This window comes from Nerophis ophidion, linkage group LG29, assembly GCF_033978795.1.
Source record: "Nerophis ophidion isolate RoL-2023_Sa linkage group LG29, RoL_Noph_v1.0, whole genome shotgun sequence".
NCBI lineage: Eukaryota > Metazoa > Chordata > Actinopteri > Syngnathiformes > Syngnathidae > Nerophis > Nerophis ophidion.
The window spans coordinates 28,716,647-28,736,874 of record NC_084639.1 but is presented as its reverse complement, the minus strand read 5'-3'; the positions used below and the strand labels follow the sequence as shown (position 1 = coordinate 28,736,874).

General features: G+C 39.1%; 1 protein-coding gene and 1 long non-coding RNA gene across 4 annotated transcripts in view; one reads left to right on the top strand and one right to left on the bottom strand.

Annotated features, from left to right (window-relative positions):
- The first annotated feature begins 6,029 nt into the window (after positions 1 to 6,029).
- Positions 6,030 to 6,779, top strand: LOC133546077 (uncharacterized). The gene is made up of 2 exons (XR_009804980.1): positions 6,030 to 6,411; positions 6,493 to 6,779. It is a non-coding gene; the product is annotated as an uncharacterized LOC133546077 (long non-coding RNA).
- Positions 6,780 to 12,810: 6,031 nt separating this feature from the next.
- The window catches only part of ccna2 (cyclin A2), a 35,703-nt gene continuing 28,285 nt past the window's right edge, over positions 12,811 to 20,228 (bottom strand). The window contains exons 9-10 of one of the 3 annotated variants that reach the window (XM_061892019.1): positions 16,346 to 16,416; positions 12,811 to 14,461 (exon numbers count right to left, since the gene is read on the bottom strand). In XM_061892019.1, coding sequence (XP_061748003.1) covers positions 16,365 to 16,416 — 52 coding nt within the window. In that variant the 3' untranslated portion in view covers positions 12,811 to 14,461; positions 16,346 to 16,364. Of the gene's footprint in view, positions 14,462 to 16,197; positions 16,417 to 20,228 lie in introns of those variants that run through there. The other 2 variants (XM_061892020.1, XM_061892018.1) reach the window with 2 other exon arrangements.

The window sequence follows — 20,228 nt, the reverse complement described above, 5'->3', positions numbered from 1 at the left end:
GTTTTTTTTTGTGGCCGTCTGGGAGGCCAATCTTTGTTTGTGTGGCCATCTGAGAGGCCTTTGTTTGTTTGTGTTGCAGTCTGGGAGGCTAGTATTAGTTTGTGTGGCTGTCTGGGAGGCCAATGTTTGTTTGTTTGGCCGTCCTGAGAGACCAATGTTTGTTTGTGTGGCCCTCTGGAAGGCCTTTGTTTTTTTGTGTGGCCGTCTGGGAGGCCAATGTTTGTTGTCTGTGGCCGTCTAGGAGGCCAATGTTGGTTTGTGTTGCAGTCTGGGAGGCTAGTATTTGTTTGTGTGGCTGTTTGGAGGCCAGTGTTTGTTTGTGTGGCCGTCCGAGAGGCCTTTGTTTGTCTGGGAGGCCAATGTTTGTTTGTGTGGCCGTCTGGGAGGCCAGTGTTTGTTTCTGTGGCCGTTTGGAAGGCCAGTTTTTGTTTTTTGTGGCCGTCTGGGAGGCCATTGTTTTATTTGTGTAGTCGTCTAGGAGGCCTTTGTTTGTTTGTGTGGCCATCTGGAAGGCTTTTTTGTTTGTGTGGCCGTCTGGGAGGCCAATATTTGTTTGTGTAGCCGTGTAGGAGGCCTTTGTTTGTTTGTTTGGCCGTCTGGGAGGCCAATATTTTTTTGTGTGGCCGTTTGGAAGGCAAGTTTTTGTTTTTTGTGGCTGTCTGGGAGGCCAGTGTTTTATTTGTGTAGTCGTCTAGGAGGCCTTTGTTTGTTTGGCCGTCTGGGAGGCTTTTTTGTTTGTGTGGCCGTCTGGGAGGCCAATGTTTGTTTGTGTGGCCGTCTGGGAGGCCAGAGTTATTTTGTGTGGCCTGTCTGGGAGGCCAATATTTGTTTGTTTGGCTGTCCTTAGAGACGAATGTTTGTTTTTTGTGGCAGTCTGGGAGGCCTTTGTTTGTGTGGCCCTCTGAAGGCCTTTGTTTTTTTGTGTGGCCGTCTGGGAGGCCAATGTTTGTTTTCTGTGGCCGTCTGGGAGGCCAATGTTTGTTTGTGTGGCCGTCTGGGAGGCCAGTGTTTGTTTGTGTGGCCGTCTGAGAGGCCTTTGTTTGTTGTGTGGCCGTCTGGGAGGCCAATGTTTGTTTATGTGACCGTCTGGGAGGCTAGTGTTTGTTTTAGTGGCCGTCTGAGGGTCCAATGTTTAATTTATGTGGCCGTTTGGGAGGATAGTGTTTGTTTGTGTAGCCGTCTAGGAGGCCTTTGTTTGTTTGTGTGGACCTCCGGATGGCCTTTGTTTATTTGTGTGGCCGTCTGGGAGGCCAATCTTTGTTTGTGTGGCCATCTGAGAGGCCTTTGTTTGTTTGTGTGGACCTCCGGATGGCCTTTGCTTATTTGTGTGGCCGTCTGGGAGGCCAATCTTTGTTTGTGTGGCCATCTGAGAGGCCAGTGTTTGTTTGTGTTGCAGTCTGGGAGGCTAGTATTAGTTTGTATGGCTGTCTCGGAGGCCAGTGTTTGTTTGTGTGGCCATCCGAGAGGCCTTTGTTTGTCTGGGAGGCCAATGTTTGTTTGTGTGGCCATCTGAGAGGCCTTTGTTTGTTTGTGTGGACCTCCGGATGGCCTTTGCTTATTTGTGTGGCCGTCTGGGAGGCCAATCTTTGTTTGTGTGGCCATCTGAGAGGCCAGTGTTTGTTTGTGTTGCAGTCTGGGAGGCTAGTATTAGTTTGTGTGGCTGTCTGGGAGGCCAGTGTTTGTTTGTGTGGCCATCCGAGAGGCCAGTGTTTGTTTGTGTTGCAGTCTGGGAGGCTAGTATTAGTTTGTGTGGCTGTCTGGGTGGCCAGTGTTTGTTTGTGTAGCCGTGTAGGAGGCCTTTTTTTGTTTGTGTGGCCGTCTGGGAGGCCAATGTTTGTTTGTGTGGCCGTCTGAGAGGCCTTTGTTTGTTTGTGTGGCCTTTTGGAAGGCCAATGTTTGTTTGTGTGGCCGTCTGGGAGGCCAATGTTTGTTTGTGTGGCCGTCTGAGAGGCCTTTGTTTGTTTGTGTGCCCTTTTGGAAGGCCAATGTTTGTTTGTGTGGTCGTCTGGGAGGCCAATGTTTGTTTGTGTGGCCGTCTGGGAGGCCAATGTTTGTTTGTGTGGCCGTCTGGGAGGCCAATGTTTGTTTGTGTGGCCGTCTGGGAGGCCAATGTTTGTTTGTGTGGCCGTCTGGGAGGCCAGTGTTTGTTTGTGTGACCGTCTGGGAGGCCAGTGTTTGTTTGTGTGGCCGTCTGGGAGGCTAGTGTTTGTTTTAGTGGCCGTCTGAGAGGTATTTGTTTGTTTGTGTGGCCGTCTGGGAGGCCAATGTTTATTTTTTTGTCCGTCTGAGGGTCCATTGTTTGTTTTTTCTGGCCGTTTGGGAGGCCAGTGTTTGTTTGTGTAGCCGTCTAGGAGGCCTTTGTTTGTTCGTGTGGCCGTCTGGGAGGCCAATGTTTGTGTGGCCGTCTGAGAGGTCTTTGTTTGTTTGCGTGGCCTTTTGGAAGCACAATGTTTGTTTGTGTGACCTTTTTGGAAGCCCAATGTTTGTTAGTGTGGCCGTATGAGAGGCCAATGTATGTTTGTGTGGCAGTCTGGGAGGCCAGTGTTTGTTTGTGTGGCAGTCTGAGAGGCCTTTGTTTGTTTGTGTGGCAGTCTGAGAGGCCTTTGTTTGTTTGTGTGGCCGTTTGAGAGGCCTTTGTGTGGCCGTCTGAGAGGCCAGTGTTTGTTTGTGTGGCCGTTTGAGAGGCCTTTGTTTGTTTGTGTGGCCGTTTGGGAGGCCAATGTTTGTTTGTGTAGCTGTCTGAGAGGCCAGTGTTTGTTTGTGTGGCAGTCCGAGAGGCTTTTGTGTGTTTGTGTGGCCATCTTAGAGGCCATTGTTTGTTTGTGTGGCCGTATGGGAGGCCAATGTTTGTGTGGCCGTTTGGAAGGCCAGTTTTTGTTTTTTGTGGCCGTCTGGGAGGCCAGAGTTTTATTTGTGTAGTCGTCTAGGAGGCCTTTGTTTGTTTGTGTAGCCGTGTAGGAGGCCTTTGTGTGTTTGTGTGGCCGTCTGGGAGGCCAATATTTTTTTGTGTGGCCGTCTGGGAGGCCAGTGTTTGTTTGTGTGACCGTCTGGGAGGATAGTATTTGTTTTAGTGGCCGTCTGAGAGGTATTTGTTTGTGTGGCCGTCTGGGAGGCCAATGTTTGTTTTTTTGGCCGTCTGAGGGTCCAATGTTTGTTTTTTGTGGCCGTTTGGGAGGCCAGTGTTCGTTTCTGTGGCCGTCTGGGAGGCCAGTGTTTGTGTGGCCGTCTGTGAGGCCAATGTTTTTTCTTGGCCGTTTGTTTGTGTCATCTACAAAGTCTCTCTTGGCGGGGGTGGGGGGAAATGGTTTTTCCTCTCTACAAGGTCAATATTTATTAAGGTCTTGTCATCTCCAAGGTCAATATTCATTGGGGTCTGGTCTGGTCAGCTCCAAGGTCAATATATATTTAATTCTGGTCTGGTCATCTCCAAGGTCAATATTTATTGGGGTCCGTTCATCTCCAAGGTCAATATTTATTAGGGTGTGGTCATCTCCAAGGTCAATATTTTTGGGGGTTGGTCTGGTCATCTCCAAGGTCAATGTTTATTGGGGTCTGTTAATCTTCAAAGTCAATGTTTATTTGGGTCTGGTCATCTCAAGTCAATATTTCTTGGGGTGTGGTCATCTCCAAGGTCAATGTTTATTAGGGTGTGGTCATCTCCAAGGTCAATATTTTTTGGGGTTGGTCTGGTCTTCTCCAAGGTCAATATTGGAGAAAAACATTTTATCTGTAATTTACAGGGTCAATATTTTCATTTAATTTGGTCAATAATGGGGGGTTGTGTCATCTACAAAGTCTCTATTTGCGGCCGGGGTGATGGTTTCCCCCTCTACAAGGTCAATATTTATTGGGGTCTGGTCATCTTCAAGGTCAATATTTATTAGGGTCTGGTCATCTCCAAGGTTAATATTTTTGGGTTTTGGTCTGGTCATCTCAAAGGTCAATATTTATTTTATTCTGGTCATCTCCAAGGTCAATATTCATTCGGGTCCGTTCATCTCCAAGGTCAATATTTTTTGTTTTTTTTTCTGGTCATCTCAAAGGTCAATATTTATTGGGGTCTGGTTTGGTCAGCTCCAAGGTCAATATTTATTTGATTCTGGTCATCTTCAAGGTCAATAATTTTTTGGGTACTGTTTTGGTCATCTCAAAGGTCAATATTTATTGAGATCTGGTCTGGTCATCTCCAAGTTCAATATTTATTGGGGTGTGGTAATCTTCAAGGTCAATATAAATTGGGGTCTGGTTATCTCCAAGGTCAATATTTATTGGTGACTCGTCTGGTCATTTAAAAACTCAATATTGGGAAAAAACATTGTTTTTTTTTGTAATTTACAAGGTCAATATTGGGGGGTTGTGTCATCTACAAAGTCTCTATTTGAAGTCGGGGTGATGGTTTCTCCCTCTACAAGGTCAATGTTTATTGGGGTCTGTTCATCTTCAAAGTCAATGTTTATTTGGGTCTGGCCATCTCCAAAGTCAATATTTGTTGGGGTGTGGTCATCTCCAAGGTCAATGTTTATTAGGGTGTGGTCATCTCCAAGGTCAATATTTTTGGGGGTTGGTCTGGTCTTCTCCAAGGTCAATATTGGGGAAAAAACATTTTATCTGTAATTTACAAGGTCAATATTTTTATTTAATTTGGTCAATATTGGGGGGTTGTGTCATCTACAAAGTCTCTATTTGCGGTCGGGGTGATGGTTTCCCCCTCTACAAGGTCAATATTTGTTGGGGTGTGGTCATCTCCAAGGTCAATATTTATTAGGGTGTGGTCATCTCCAAGGTCAATATTTATTAGGGTGTGGTCATCTCCAAGGTCAATATTTATTAGGGTGTGGTCATCTCCAAGGTCAATATTTTTGGGGGTTTGGTCCGGTCTTCTCCAAGGTCAATATTGGGGAAAAAAACATTTTATCTGTAATTTACAAGGTCAACATTTTTATTTAATTTGGTCGATATTGGGGGGTTGTGTCATCTACAAGGTCTTTATTGGCGTGCGAGGGGGAGATGGTTTCCCCCTCTACAAGGTCAATATCTATTTGGGTCTGGTCATCTCCAAGGTCAATATTTGTTGGGGTGTGGTCATCTCCAAGGTCAAAATTTATTGAGGCCTGGTCATCTCCAAGGTCAATATTTATTGGGGTCTGGTTTGGTCATCTCCAAGGTCAATGTTTATTGGTGTTTGGTCTGTCATCTACAAACTCAATATTGGGGGAAAAACATTTTGTTTTTGTGTAATTTACAAGGTCAAGATTTATGGGGGTTTGGTCATTCACAAGGTCAACATTTTATTTAATTTGTCCTCATGGTTTTGTTATTTACAAGGTCAATATTGGGGGGTTGTGTCATCTCCAAGGTCTCTATTGGGGAGTGGGGGGGGAACGTTTCCCCCTCTACAAGGTCAATATCTATTTGGGTCTGGTTATCTCCAAGGTCAATATTTCTTGGGGTGTGGTCATCTCCAAGGTCAAAATGTATTGGGGTCTGGTTTGGTCATCTCCAAGGTCAATGTTTATTGGTGTTTGGTCTGTCATCTACAAACTCAATATTGGATGAAAAACATTTTGTTTTTGTGTAATTCACAAGGTCAACATTTTATTTAATTTGTCCTCGTGGTTTTGTTATTTACAAGGTCAATATTGGGGGGTTGTGTCATCTACAAGGTCTTTATTGGCGTGCGAGGGGGAGATGGTTTCCCCCTCTACAAGGTCAATATCTATTTGGGTCTGGTCATCTCCAAGGTCAATATTTGTTGGGGTGTGGTCATCTCCAAGGTCAAAATTTATTGGGGCCTGGTCATCTCCAAGGTCAATATTTATTGGGGTCTGGTTTGGTCATCTCCAAGGTCAATGTTTATTGGTGTTTGGTCTGTCATCTACAAACTCAATATTGGGTGAAAAACATTTTGTTTTTGTGTAATTTACAAGGTCAAGATTTATGGGGGTTTGGTCATTCACAAGGTCAACATTTTATTTAATTTATCCTCATGGTTTTGTTATTTACAAGGTCAATATTGGGGGGTTGTGTCATCTCCAAGGTCTCTATTGGGGAGTGGGGGGGGACGTTTCCCCCTCTACAAGGTCAATATTTGTTTATTCCGCCATGCAATGCAACAACACTACATAATTCTTATCCAATGTTATCCATTCATTCATTCATGTGTTAATGATGTATCCTTCTAACACTATGCAGCGCTACAACATTAATCAACTCTTACAGAATGTGTTACGGGTCACGCTCTTGCTGCTTCTCCTCCTACTGTGCGAGCTGTTGAGCGCACCACGGGCCACACCAATAGGTGTTCCCTCTCCGCTGTGGGCGTGCCTCTGCAATCAACACACCTGCCTGTGATGAGTGACCAGCGCGTCTTTGAGATCCGGTGCCAGAACGTAGTTTCTTCTACTAAGTACAGTAAGCCAACACGTCTCCAGCCTTCTCCCTGTGTTCCCTTCCCATCGTGTTAACAATCTCTCCTGTTGTGTCGTCCTCCAGCTTCCTCATCGTCGAGCCCCGTGTGGTCTACCTGGACCCCTTTGGAGTTCTTCTTGCCTTCCTGGACTAAGACCTCGCTCCTGTCCTCGACTATCCGCCTGCCCCCTGACGTCCGAGCCTGCTTTTCCCCTTTTGGACTCCCGCCTGGTTCTCAAAACGCACACTCAACACCCTCCGGTGACCACGCTCAGATAATACTTACACATAGTCGCACTACTTCTCTTTCACTAATCACACACTGCACTCACATACTGAGCTGTCAATAAACACGCTGACAGCTAACTACATCATTGCCTCTCTGCAGTCTTCTTTTCCTGCTGTCCCGTCACACAATGTTGTATTCATTCATTCATTCATGTGTTGTTGTCATTCTCACACCACGCACCGCAACACGACACAACTCTTACACCAATTTATCATTCTTACACCTCGTACCGTAACACTAATCAACTCTCACACAATGTTGTTCATTCATTCATTACTTTATTCATTCATAATAAATCACAGTTTATTAAACAGCGTTAAATTATGAGTGTCTCAAAGGGCTGCACAAACCACAAAGACATCCTGGGTTCAGATCCCACATCAGGGCAAGAAAAAACTCAATCCAATGGGATGACAATGAGAAACCTTGGAGGGGACTGCAGATGTGGGGAATCCACCTGACATTTTTTTGATTGATTGATACTTTCATTAGTAGATTGCACAGTACAGTACATATTATTAGTAGATGTCACAGTACAGTACATATTATTAGTAGATTGTACAGTACAGTACATATTATTAGTAGATGTCACAGTACAGTACATATTATTAGTAGATTGCACAGTACATATTATTAGTAGATTGCACAGTACATATTATTAGTAGATTGCACAGTACAGTACATATTATTAGTAGATTGCACAGTACAGTACATATTATTAGTAGATTGCACAGTACAGTACATATTATTAGTAGATTGCACAGTACAGTACATATTATTAGTAGATTGCACAGTACAGTACATATTATTAGTAGATTGCACAGTACAGTACATATTATTAGTAGATTGCACAGTACAGTACATATTATTAGTAGATTGCACAGTACAGTACATATTATTAGTAGATTGCACAGTACAGTACTTATTAGTAGATTGCACAGTACAGTACATATTATTAGTAGATTGCACAGTACAGTACATATTATTAGTAGATTGCACAGTACAGTACATATTATTAGTAGATTGCACAGTACAGTACATATTATTAGTAGATTGCACAGTACAGTACATATTATTAGTAGATTGCACAGTACAGTACATATTATTAGTAGATTGCACAGTACAGTACATATTATTAGTAGATGTCACAGTACAGTACATATTATTAGTAGACTGCACAGTACAGTACATATTAGTAGTAGATTGCACAGTACAGTACATATTATTAGTAGATGTCACAGTACAGTACATATTATTAGTAGACTGCACAGTACAGTACATATTAGTAGTAGATTGCACAGTACAGTACATATTATTAGTAGATTGCACAGTACAGTACATATTATTAGTAGATTGCACAGTACAGTACATATTAGTAGATTGCACAGTACAGTACATATTAGTAGATTGCACAGTACAGTACATATTATTAGTAGATTGTACAGTACAGTACATATTATTAGTAGATTGCACAGTACAGTACATATTATTAGTAGATTGCACAGTACAGTACATATTATTAGTAGATTGCACAGTACAGTACATATTAGTAGTAGATTGCACAGTACAGTACATATTAGTAGTAGATTGCACAGTACAGTACATATTAGTAGTAGATGTCACAGTACAGTACATATTAGTAGTAGATTGCACAGTACAGTACATATTAGTAGATTGCACAGTACAGTACATATTATTAGTAGATTGCACAGTACAGTACATATTATTAGTAGATTGCACAGTACAGTACATATTATTAGTAGATTGCACAGTACAGTACATATTATTAGTAGATTGCACAGTACAGTACATATTATTAGTAGATGTCACAGTACAGTACATATTATTAGTAGATTGCACAGTACAGTACATATTATTAGTAGATTGCACAGTACAGTACATATTATTAGTAGATTGCACAGTACAGTACATATTATTAGTAGACTGCACAGTACAGTACATATTATTAGTAGATTGCACAGTACAGTACATATTATTAGTAGATTGCACAGTACAGTACATATTAGTAGTAGATTGCACAGTACAGTACATATTAGTAGTAGATTGCACAGTACAGTACATATTAGTAGTAGATTGCACAGTACAGTACATATTAGTAGTAGATGTCACAGTACAGTACATATTATTAGTAGATTGCACAGTACAGTACATATTATTAGTAGATGTCACAGTACAGTACATATTATTAGTAGATGTCACAGTACAGTACATATTATTAGTAGATTGCACAGTACAGTACATATTATTAGTAGATGTCACAGTACAGTACATATTATTAGTAGATTGCACAGTACAGTACAGTACATATTCCCTACAATTGAGCAGTAAATGCTAACACCCCAATAAGTTGTTTAAGTCGGGCTCCACCTTCATCAATTCATGGTACCAACTTTTTATCCCAATTCCTTTTTATGATCTATAGCAGGGGTGTCAGCAGCTCATGTCTTGAAGGCCCACAACACTTTCTAAAAATAATATTGCAATAAACACAAACATAACAAAAGTGGATTAAAAAAGCTTCCAGGTGAAACATCATTTAAAAAAAAGTTGCAATGTTAACTAATAAAACAAAGTCATTTTTTTTCTTTCAAACTGTCATTGCTCAAAACATAATATTGAATCAAAATCAATGTTATTATGAATTATTGACCCATTACTGGACCATTACTCCACATCAAATATTATACTTTGAAAAATATTTTTGCTGGAAGATTTTGCATATTTTGTGTGTTTGTCATAAAGCAACTGTTTTCTTTGGCAAAAAAGGGCAGAAAACAAACAAACAAACAAAAAAAACATAACAAAAATTAAATACTTAGAATTGAGGGATAGATGTGAAATTTATTCTAGAGATTTAAATAAATAATGTTTGTATGCGGGGCTTCACGGTGGCAGAGGGGTTAGTGCGTCTGCCTCACAATACGAAGGTCCTGCAGTCTTGGGTTCAAATCCAGGCTCGGGATCTTTCTGTGTGGAGTTTGCATGTTCTCCCCGTGACTGCGTGGGTTCCCTCCGGGTACTCCGGCTTCCTCCCACTTCCAAAGACATGCACCTGGGGATAGGCCCCTCCCACCTCCAAAGACATGCACCTGGGGATAGGCCCCTCCCACCTCCAAAGACATGCACCTGGGGATAGGCCCCTCCCACCTCCAAAGACATGCACCTGGGGATAGGCCCCTCCCACCTCCAAAGACATGCACCTGGGGATAGGCCCCTCCCACCTCAAAAAGACATGCACCTGGGGATAGGCCCCTCCCACCTCCAAAGACATGCACCTGGGGATAGGCCCCTCCCACCTCCAAAGACATGCACCTGGGGATAGGCCCCTCCCACCTCCAAAGACATGCACCTGGGGATAGGCCCCTCCCACCTCAAAAAGACATGCACCTGGGGATAGGCCCCTCCCACCTCCAAAGACATGCACCTGGGGATAGGTTGATTGGCAACACTAAATGGTCCCTAGTGTGTGAATGTTGTCTGTCTATCTGTGTTGGCCCTGCGATGAGGTGGTGACTTGTCCAGGGTGTACCCTGCCTTCCGCCCGATTGTAGCTGAGATAGGCGCCAGTGCCCCCCGCGACCCCAAAAGGGAATAAGCGGTAGAAAATGGATACATACTGTACATACATACATGTTTATTCCTGGTCATTTACATCTAACATCTATACATACATACATGTTTATTCCTGGTCATTTACATCTAACATCCATACATACATACATGTTTATTCCTGGTCTTTTACATCTAATATCTATACATACATACATGTTTATTCCTGGTCATTTACATCTATAAATACATACATGTTTATTCCTGGTCATTTACATCTAACATCTATACATACATACATGTTTATTCCTGGTCATTTACATCTAACATCTATACATACATACATGTTTATTCCTGGTCATTTACATCTATACATACATACATGTTTATTCCTGGTCATTTACATCTAACATCTATACATACATACATGTTTATTCCTGGTCATTTACATCTAACATCTATACATACATACATGTTTATTCCTGGTCATTTACATCTAACATCTATACATACATACATGTTTATTCCTGGTCATTTACATCTATACATACATACATGTTTATTCCTGGTCATTTACATCTAACATCTATACATACATACATGTTTATTCCTGGTCATTTACATCTAACATCTATACATACATACATGTTTATTCCTGGTCTTTTACATCCGGAGGGTGGCGAGAATGAGCGTGCTCGGTCTGCAACGGCGGTAAAACAACGTAGAAGAAGAAGGAAACTTGGATGGGAAGTGACGTATACTTGCACATGCGCAAACTGATCGTCATGTCTTCTAGAAATCTGTCCTAAAAAGTCATCAGAACATTGTGAACTTGAAGTGCGCCTTAATACTCATCTTATCCGTCTCCCTCTTCACCTGAGGCGTGACGGACTGGACCTTCTTCATTATTTGTGGCAGGAGGACCTCCACGCTTCTCTGTGAAGCCTAGCATGCTAGGTAGCATAGCATGCTAGGTAGCTTAACATGCTAGGTAGCATAGCATGCTAGGTAGCATAGCATGTGTGACGTGGAAATGTTGGCAGTGTGCTGAAGCAGTGAGTCGGTGAGGAGGAAGTTTGTCCAAACAAAGTGGAGAAAGAGCGACAACGTCAAGGACTGGACGCAGTTTGGAAAAAAACATCAAATTGTGTCACACACATCAGGTTTGTTTAGTAACTTTGTCATCATTACTCACTATCTATATGTCATCATTACTATCTATATGTCATCATTACTAACTATATGTCATTATTACTAACTATATGTCATCATTACTATCTATATGTCATTACTATCTATATGTCATTATTACTAACTATATGTCATCATTACTATCTATATGTCATCATTACTAACTATATGTCATCATTACTATCTATATGTCATTATTACTATCTATATGTCATTATTACTAACTATATGTCATCATTACTAACTAACTATATGTCATCATTACTATCTATATGTCATTATTACTAACTATTTGTCATTACTATCTATATGTCATCATTACTAACTATATGTCATTATTACTCACTATATGTCATCATTACTAACTATATGTCATCATTACTATCTATATGTCATTATTACTATCTATATGTCATTATTACTAACTATATGTCATCATTACTAACTAACTATATGTCATCATTACTATCTATATGTCATTATTACTATGTGTCATCATTACTATCTATATGTCATTATTACTAACTATATGTCATCATTACTAACTATCTATATGTCATTATTACTAACTATATGTCATCATTACTATCTATATGTCATTATTACTAACTATGTCATCATTACTATCTATATGTCATTATTACTAACTATGTCATCATTACTATCTATATGTCATTATTATCTATATGTCATTATTACTAACTATATGTCATCATTACTAACTAACTATATGTCATCATTACTATTTATATGTCATTACTAACTATATGTCATCATTACTAACTAACTATATGTCATCATTACTATTTGTCATCATTACTATTTATATGTCATTATTACTAACTATATGTCATCATTACTAACTGTATATGTCTTCATTACTAACTTTACATTCAGTTAAAATAGCAATGATTGTTACTCTCACACACACACACACATACAAACAGGTGTGGCGAAATGATTGTCTGCATTTGACCCATCACAAGTGTCCGCCCTGAGATGGGTAGGTTGTGAGTTCAAACCCCAGCCGAGTCATAGCAAAGACTATAAAAATGGGAACTATTACCTTATTGCTTGGCACTCAGCCTCAAGGCTTGGAATTATGGGTTAAATCACCAAAAATGATTTCCAAGCGTGGTCACTGCTGCTGCTCACTGCTCCCAGGGGGTAAACAAGGGGATGGGTCGAATGCAGAGGACACATTTCACGACACCCAGTGTGTGTGTGACAATCATTGCTACTTTACTTTTAAAGTCTTCAGATCAGGCGAGTTGTTATTGGCCAAAGACAGTAGTCAGGGGGCAGCTTACCTGCAAGTTACCTGGGGGCCCCCACCTGTCTCATAAATGTGATTTAGAAAGACAAAATGTATTTATTTTTCTCTTCATTTGGGTGCTTCAAAATACGCTCAATCATGATTGTTGTGACGGCTCTCAGCTCCCCTCCACAAACTTATTCCATGTTCTTGATGGAAGACTTTCCAAAACACTCATTTTCATACAAAAATAAAGTGCAGAAGAAGAGCGAGAATAGAAGCGTTTGATGTGGAGTGACAGCCAGGCCGGTGTTTGCCAGCAGCAGCCGAGTCACACCTTCCATTGCTGCTAAGTGACAATCAAGTTGCCTCTCTAACGAAGCATCACACAGCACAAGACTTTCATCAACAGATGTGATCAAAATACAATCAATGTCACAGAGATTCCCGAGCATTAAAGAGAAAGTCAGACAGGAACCACAGATCCATTCCCCATCAACAACAATGACAATCACACAGACTTTGTGAGAGTCAATAAGAAGTTCTAAACAAACAATAAAATCATCACTTATATTAATATTGTTGTTTATATTTCAACAGGAGTGCACCACCAGGATGGATCAGTGGGAACCACAGCCCCTCCCACGTTAACGAGGAAGAGGAGGACCACAGCATCAGTCTCTTGGAGGAGCTTGATGGCAAGAAAATGCCAGTGACTGATGGGAGACCACAGCGGAGGACCAGCAGCAGACAAGATGTCAGCTCCACGGTCAAGGTCACACTCTCCTGACTCTGATGATGGAGCAGACAAGATGTCAGCTCCACGGTCAAGGTCACACTCTCCTGACTCTGATGATGGAGCAGACAAGATGTCAGCTCCACGGTCAAGGTCACACTCTCCTGACTCTGATGATGGAGCAGACAAGATGTCAGCTCCACAGTCAAGGTCACTCTCTCCTGATTCTGATGATGGAGACCACAGCGGAGGACCAGCAGCAGACAAGATGTCAGCTCCACGGTCAAGGTCACACTCTCCTGACTCTGATGATGGAGCAGACAAGATGTCAGCTCCACAGTCAAGGTCACTCTCTCCTGATTCTGATGATGGAGACCACAGCGGAGGACCAGCAGCAGACAAGATGTCAGCTCCACGGTCAAGGTCACACTCTCCTGACTCTGATGATGGAGCAGACAAGATGTCAGCTCCACGGTCAAGGTCACACTCTCCTGACTCTGATGATGGAGACCACAGCGGAGGAGCAGCAGCAGCAGACAAGAAGTCAGCTCCACGGTCAGATAGTGACGAAACAACCTCACAATCTCCCGACTCTGATGATGAAGATACTAAAGCACACTTGACTTGTTCTCACTGTGCTAAAACTTTCCAACGCCGTCGTAACCTGAAGAGACACGTGAGAATACACACCGGAGAAAAACCATACGTGTGCTCAGTTTGTAGTAAAAGATTCTCTCGGAAGGAAGATGTGAAAATCCACATGAGAGTACACACTGGGGAGAAGCCCTTTGACTGTCCTTTTTGTGGGAAAGGTTTCAAACAGAATAAGCATCTGAAAATACACATAAGAATACACACGGGAGAAAAACCCTTTTCTTGTTCCATCTGCAGCAAAGGTTTTTCACAAAGTCACTGTTTGAAAGTACACATGAGAACCCACACTGGTGAAAAACCATATTCCTGTTCCGGCTGCGACAGAAGCTTTGCTGACCGGTCGACACTCGTCAAACACCTGAGGACACACACGGGTGAGAAGGTGTTGACTTGCAGTGTGTGTGCTGAAAGCTTCTCCTACAAGTACCAGTGGAAGAAACACAAGTGTGCTGCTGACCACAGCAGCAAATGACACACACACACACACACACATATATACAGTACATATGGAAGAAAAAGCAGCAAATGATACACATATATAAGTAGCAGTGTAAGAAACAGAGATATAAGTATTCGTGGAAGAAACAAGTAACAGCAGCAGAAAAAGAAGCTGCAGGATTTGAAAGTGTGACATCATTGTTGTGCAACACAATCTTGTTCATGTGATTCTAACATTTCTAGCTGACATGTTTTACATCACTGCTGTTTATTCAGTCAAGTGCATGTCTTACTATACAACATTGTGTACTTTTAAATAAACTTTTGAAATGTTGTAGGCTGAAGCATCAGTTCATTTCACCAACCCCCCCTTTTTTTTAAAGTATTTAAACAATAAATAGAAAACAAAATGTTCCATGATGTGTATCAGGGTATCTGCAGGTTTCAGCAAGTCAAATTTAAGACTTTTTAAGACCTTTTTAATGCCACCTTGAATGAAATTTAAGACCGAAAAAAATAATAAATCTATAGATATAAGCGATGGTTGGGGATCCCACTGTACTACAACCCCAATGACAATCAGTCAAGTTTACTTTTTGTATGTTTATTAATAAACAAACTGATAAGCACCACTCTGCCAAACAGCTTATCAAAAATCTTGAGAGATCCAAAAACTTTGACATCCAAAACAAACAAACCAACACCAATGTCAGTAAAAACATAACTGAGGTGAGGGTAAAAATAAATGACATTTGGTCAATAATAGTGCAATAACAGCATTATAAGATCAACAACAAAACACTGAACACACACTCAAATGAGCCTCAGTTGAGCTTCAGCTGGCTGTTCTCATTCACCAGTTCTGCCTCGATTACTCAAAGACGTGCCCCGGGAAAAAAACTGGCCTGACAATTTAAGACCATTGAGTACTGCATTTAAGGCCATTTTAGGAATTTCTAATAAATGTAATACTTTTTAAGGCCTGAATTTAAGACTTTTTAAGGATCCACAGATACTCTGTGTATACTAGAGGTGTGACAGGACGTGTGTTTGCATTGAAGCCTTTCAGTTGGGAGGTGTACCCAGTTTCTACTTGGACATATTACATGTACTTGATGTATTTCATGCAGTATTCGCCAAGGGTTACAAGTACATGTACTTGATGTATTTCATGCAGTATTCGCCAAGTGTTGCAAGTACATGTACTTGATGTATTTCATGCAGTATTCACCAAGTGTTGCAAGTACATGTACTTGATGTATTTCATGCAGTATTCACCAAGTGTTGCAAGTACATGTACTTGATGTATTTCATGCAGTATTCACCAAGTGTTGCAAGTACATGTACTTGATGTATTTCATGCAGTATTCACCAAGTGTTGCAAGTACATGTACTTGATGTATTTCATGCAGTATTCAACAAGTGTTGCAAGTACATGTACTTGATGTATTTCATGCAGTATTCAACAAGTGTTGCAAGTACATGTACTTGATGTATTTCATGCAGTATTCAACAAGTGTTGCAAGTACATGTACTTGAAGTATTTCATGCAGTATTCGCCAAGTGTTGCAAGTACATGTACTTGATGTATTTCATGCAGTATTCGCCAAGTGTTGCAAGTACATGTTTATTAACAAAGTGGAGCACACAGTCAGCTTTAAAAGAGGAAGTAGATTTTATTCTCTTCCTGAGTGTAAAACAGGACTCCATGATGGACTGACGACAGCAGCTTCAACAAAACAAAGAACAGCAAAGTGCTGGAACAAACGAACAGTTAGTATTTACACTCTGGATAAAAAGTCACCTTTAAAAGAGTCAACATGTCAGTCCAAGTGGAGAGTCTCTGGGGGCTCAATGAGGGACACTTCCTGGGTCCTGGACAGGTCAAAGGTTACAACCACATCAACATTTCACCATCACACTTTTAGGCCACATTAAATATTACAATACTATTATACTGTATGTGTGTACTTTCATGTCCACCTTCCATTAAATATTACAATACTATTATACTGTATGTGTGTACTCATGTCCATTTTACATTAAATATTACAATACTATTTTACTGTATGTGTGTACTCATGTCCATTTTACATTAAATATTACAATACTATTATACTATGTCCACCTTCCATTAAATATTACAATACTATTATACTGTATGTGTGTACTCATGTCCATTTTACATTAAATATTACAATACTATTTTACTGTATGTGTGTACTCATGTCCATTTTACATTAAATATTACAATACTATTATACTATGTCCACCTTCCATTAAATATTACAATACTATTATACTGTATGTGTGTACTCATGTCCATTTTACATTAAATATTACAATACTATTATACTGTATGTGTGTACTTTCATGTCCACCTTCCATTAAATATTACAATACTATTATACTGTATGTGTACTATTGTCTACCTTACATTAAATATTACAATACTATTTTTACACTTATCTGTACTTTCATGTCCACCTTACATTAATTACTTCATGTCATTTATGTTAAATTAAAATATACTTCATGTTATTAGTGTTGTGTACTTTAATTTTCGTGTTACATGAAATATTACTTCATGTTATGTACTTACTTACCTTTCCACGTTACATGAAATATTACTTCCTGTCATTTATGTTGTCTACTTTCATGTCCACGTTACATGAAATATTACTTCCTGTCATTTATGTTGTCTACTTTCATGTCCACGTTACATGAAATATTACTTCATGATGTTTACTTTCATGTCCACGTTACATGAAATATTACTTCATGATGTTTACTTTCATGTCCACGTTACATGAAATATTACTTCATGATGTTTACTTTCATGTCCACGTTACATGAAATATTACTTCATGATGTTTACTTTCATGTCCACGTTACATGAAATATTACTTCATGATGTTTACTTTCATGTCCACGTTACATGAAATATTACTTCATGATGTTTACTTTCATGTCCACGTTACATGAAATATTACTTCATGTTTACTTTCATGTCCACGTTACATGAAATATTACTTCATGTTTACTTTCATGTCCACGTTACATGAAATATTACTTCATGTTTACTTTCATGTCCACGTTACATGAAGTATTACTTCATGTTTACTTTCATGTCCACGTTACATGAAGTATTACTTCATGTTTACTTTCATGTCCACGTTACATGAAATATTACTTCATGATGTCTACTTTCATGTCCACGTTACATGAAATATTACTTCATGTTTACTTTCATGTCCACGTTACATGAAATATTACTTCATGATGTCTACTTTCATGTCCACGTTACATGAAATATTACTTCATGATGTCTACTTTCATGTCCACGTTACATGAAATATTACTTCATGTTTACTTTCATGTCCACGTTACATGAAATATTACTTCATGATGTTTACTTTCATGTCCACGTTACATGAAATATTACTTCATGATGTCTACTTTCATGTCCACGTTACATGAAATATTACTTCATGTTTACTTTCATGTCCACGTTACATGAAATATTACTTCATGATGTCTACTTTCATGTCCACGTTACATGAAATATTACTTCATGTTTACTTTCATGTCCACGTTACATGAAATATTACTTCATGATGTTTACTTTCATGTCCACGTTACATGAAATATTACTTCATGTTTACTTTCATGTCCACGTTACATGAAATATTACTTCATGATGTTTACTTTCATGTCCACATTACATGAAATATTACTTCATGTTTACTTTCATGTCCACGTTACATGAAATATTACTTCATGATGTCTACTTTCATGTCCACGTTACATGAAATATTACTTCATGATGTTTACTTTCATGTCCACGTTACATGAAATATTACTTCATGTTTACTTTCATGTCCACGTTACATGAAATATTACTTCATGTTTACTTTCATGTCCACGTTACATGAAATATTACTTCATGTTTACTTTCATGTCCACATTACATGAAATATTACTTCATGATGTTTACTTTCATGTCCACGTTACATGAAATATTACTTCATGATGTCTACTTTCATGTCCACGTTACATGAAATATTACTTCATGTTTACTTTCATGTCAACGTTACATGAAATATTACTTCATGATGTCTACTTTCATGTCCACGTTACATGAAATATTACTTCATGTTTACTTTCATGTCCACGTTACATGAAATATTACTTCATGTTTACTTTCATGTCCACGTTACATGAAATATTACTTCATGATGTCTACTTTCATGTCCACGTTACATGAAATATTACTTCATGTTTACTTTCATGTCCACGTTACATGAAATATTACTTCATGATGTCTACTTTCATGTCCACGTTACATGAAATATTACTTCATGTTTACTTTCATGTCCACGTTACATGAAATATTACTTCATGTTTACTTTCATGTCCACGTTACATGAAATATTACTACATGATGTTTACTTTCATGTCCACATTACATGAAATATTACTTCATGATGTTTACTTTCATGTCCACGTTACATGAAATATTACTTCATGTTTACTTTCATGTCCACGTTACATGAAATATTACTTCATGTTTACTTTCATGTCCACATTACATGAAATATTACTTCATGTTTACTTTCATGTCCACATTACATGAAATATTACTTCATGATGTTTACTTTCATGTCCACGTTACATGAAATATTACTTCATGTTTACTTTCATGTCCACGTTACATGAAATATTACTTCATGTTTACTTTCATGTCCACGTTACATGAAATATTACTTCATGTTTACTTTCATGTCCACGTTACATGAAATATTACTTCATGTTTACTTTCATGTCCACGTTACATGAAATATTACTTCATGATGTTTACTTCCATGTCCACGTTACATGAAATATTACTTCATGATGTCTACTTTCATGTCCACGTTACATGAAATATTACTTCATGTTTACTTTCATGTCCACGTTACATGAAATATTACTTCATGATTACTTTCATGTCCACGTTACATGAAATATTACTTCATGTGTTTTACTTTCATGTCCACGTTACATGAAATATTACTTCATGTTTACTTTCATGTCCACGTTACATGAAATATTACTTCATGTGTTTTACTTTCATGTCCACGTTACATGAAATATTACTTCATGATGTTTACTTTCATGTCCACGTTACATGAAATATTACTTCATGTTTACTTTCGTGTCCACGTTACATGAAATATTACTTCATGATGTTTACTTTCATGTCCACGTTACATGAAATATTACTTCATGATGTTTACTTTCATGTCCACGTTACATGAAATATTACTTCATGATGTTTACTTTCATGTCCACTTTACATGAAATATTACTTCATGATGTTTACTTTCATGTCCACGTTACATGAAATATTACTTCATGATGTTTACTTTCATGTCCACGTTACATGAAATATTACTTCATGATGTTTACTTTCATGTCCACGTTACATGAAATATTACTTCATGATGTCTACTTTCATGTCCACGTTACATGAAATATTACTTCATGTTTACTTTCATGTCCACGTTACATGAAATATTACTTCATGTTTACTTTCATGTCCACGTTACATGAAATATTACTTCATGTTGTTTACTTTCATGTCCACGTTACATGAAATATTCATGATGTCTACTTTCATGTCCACGTTACATGAAATATTACTT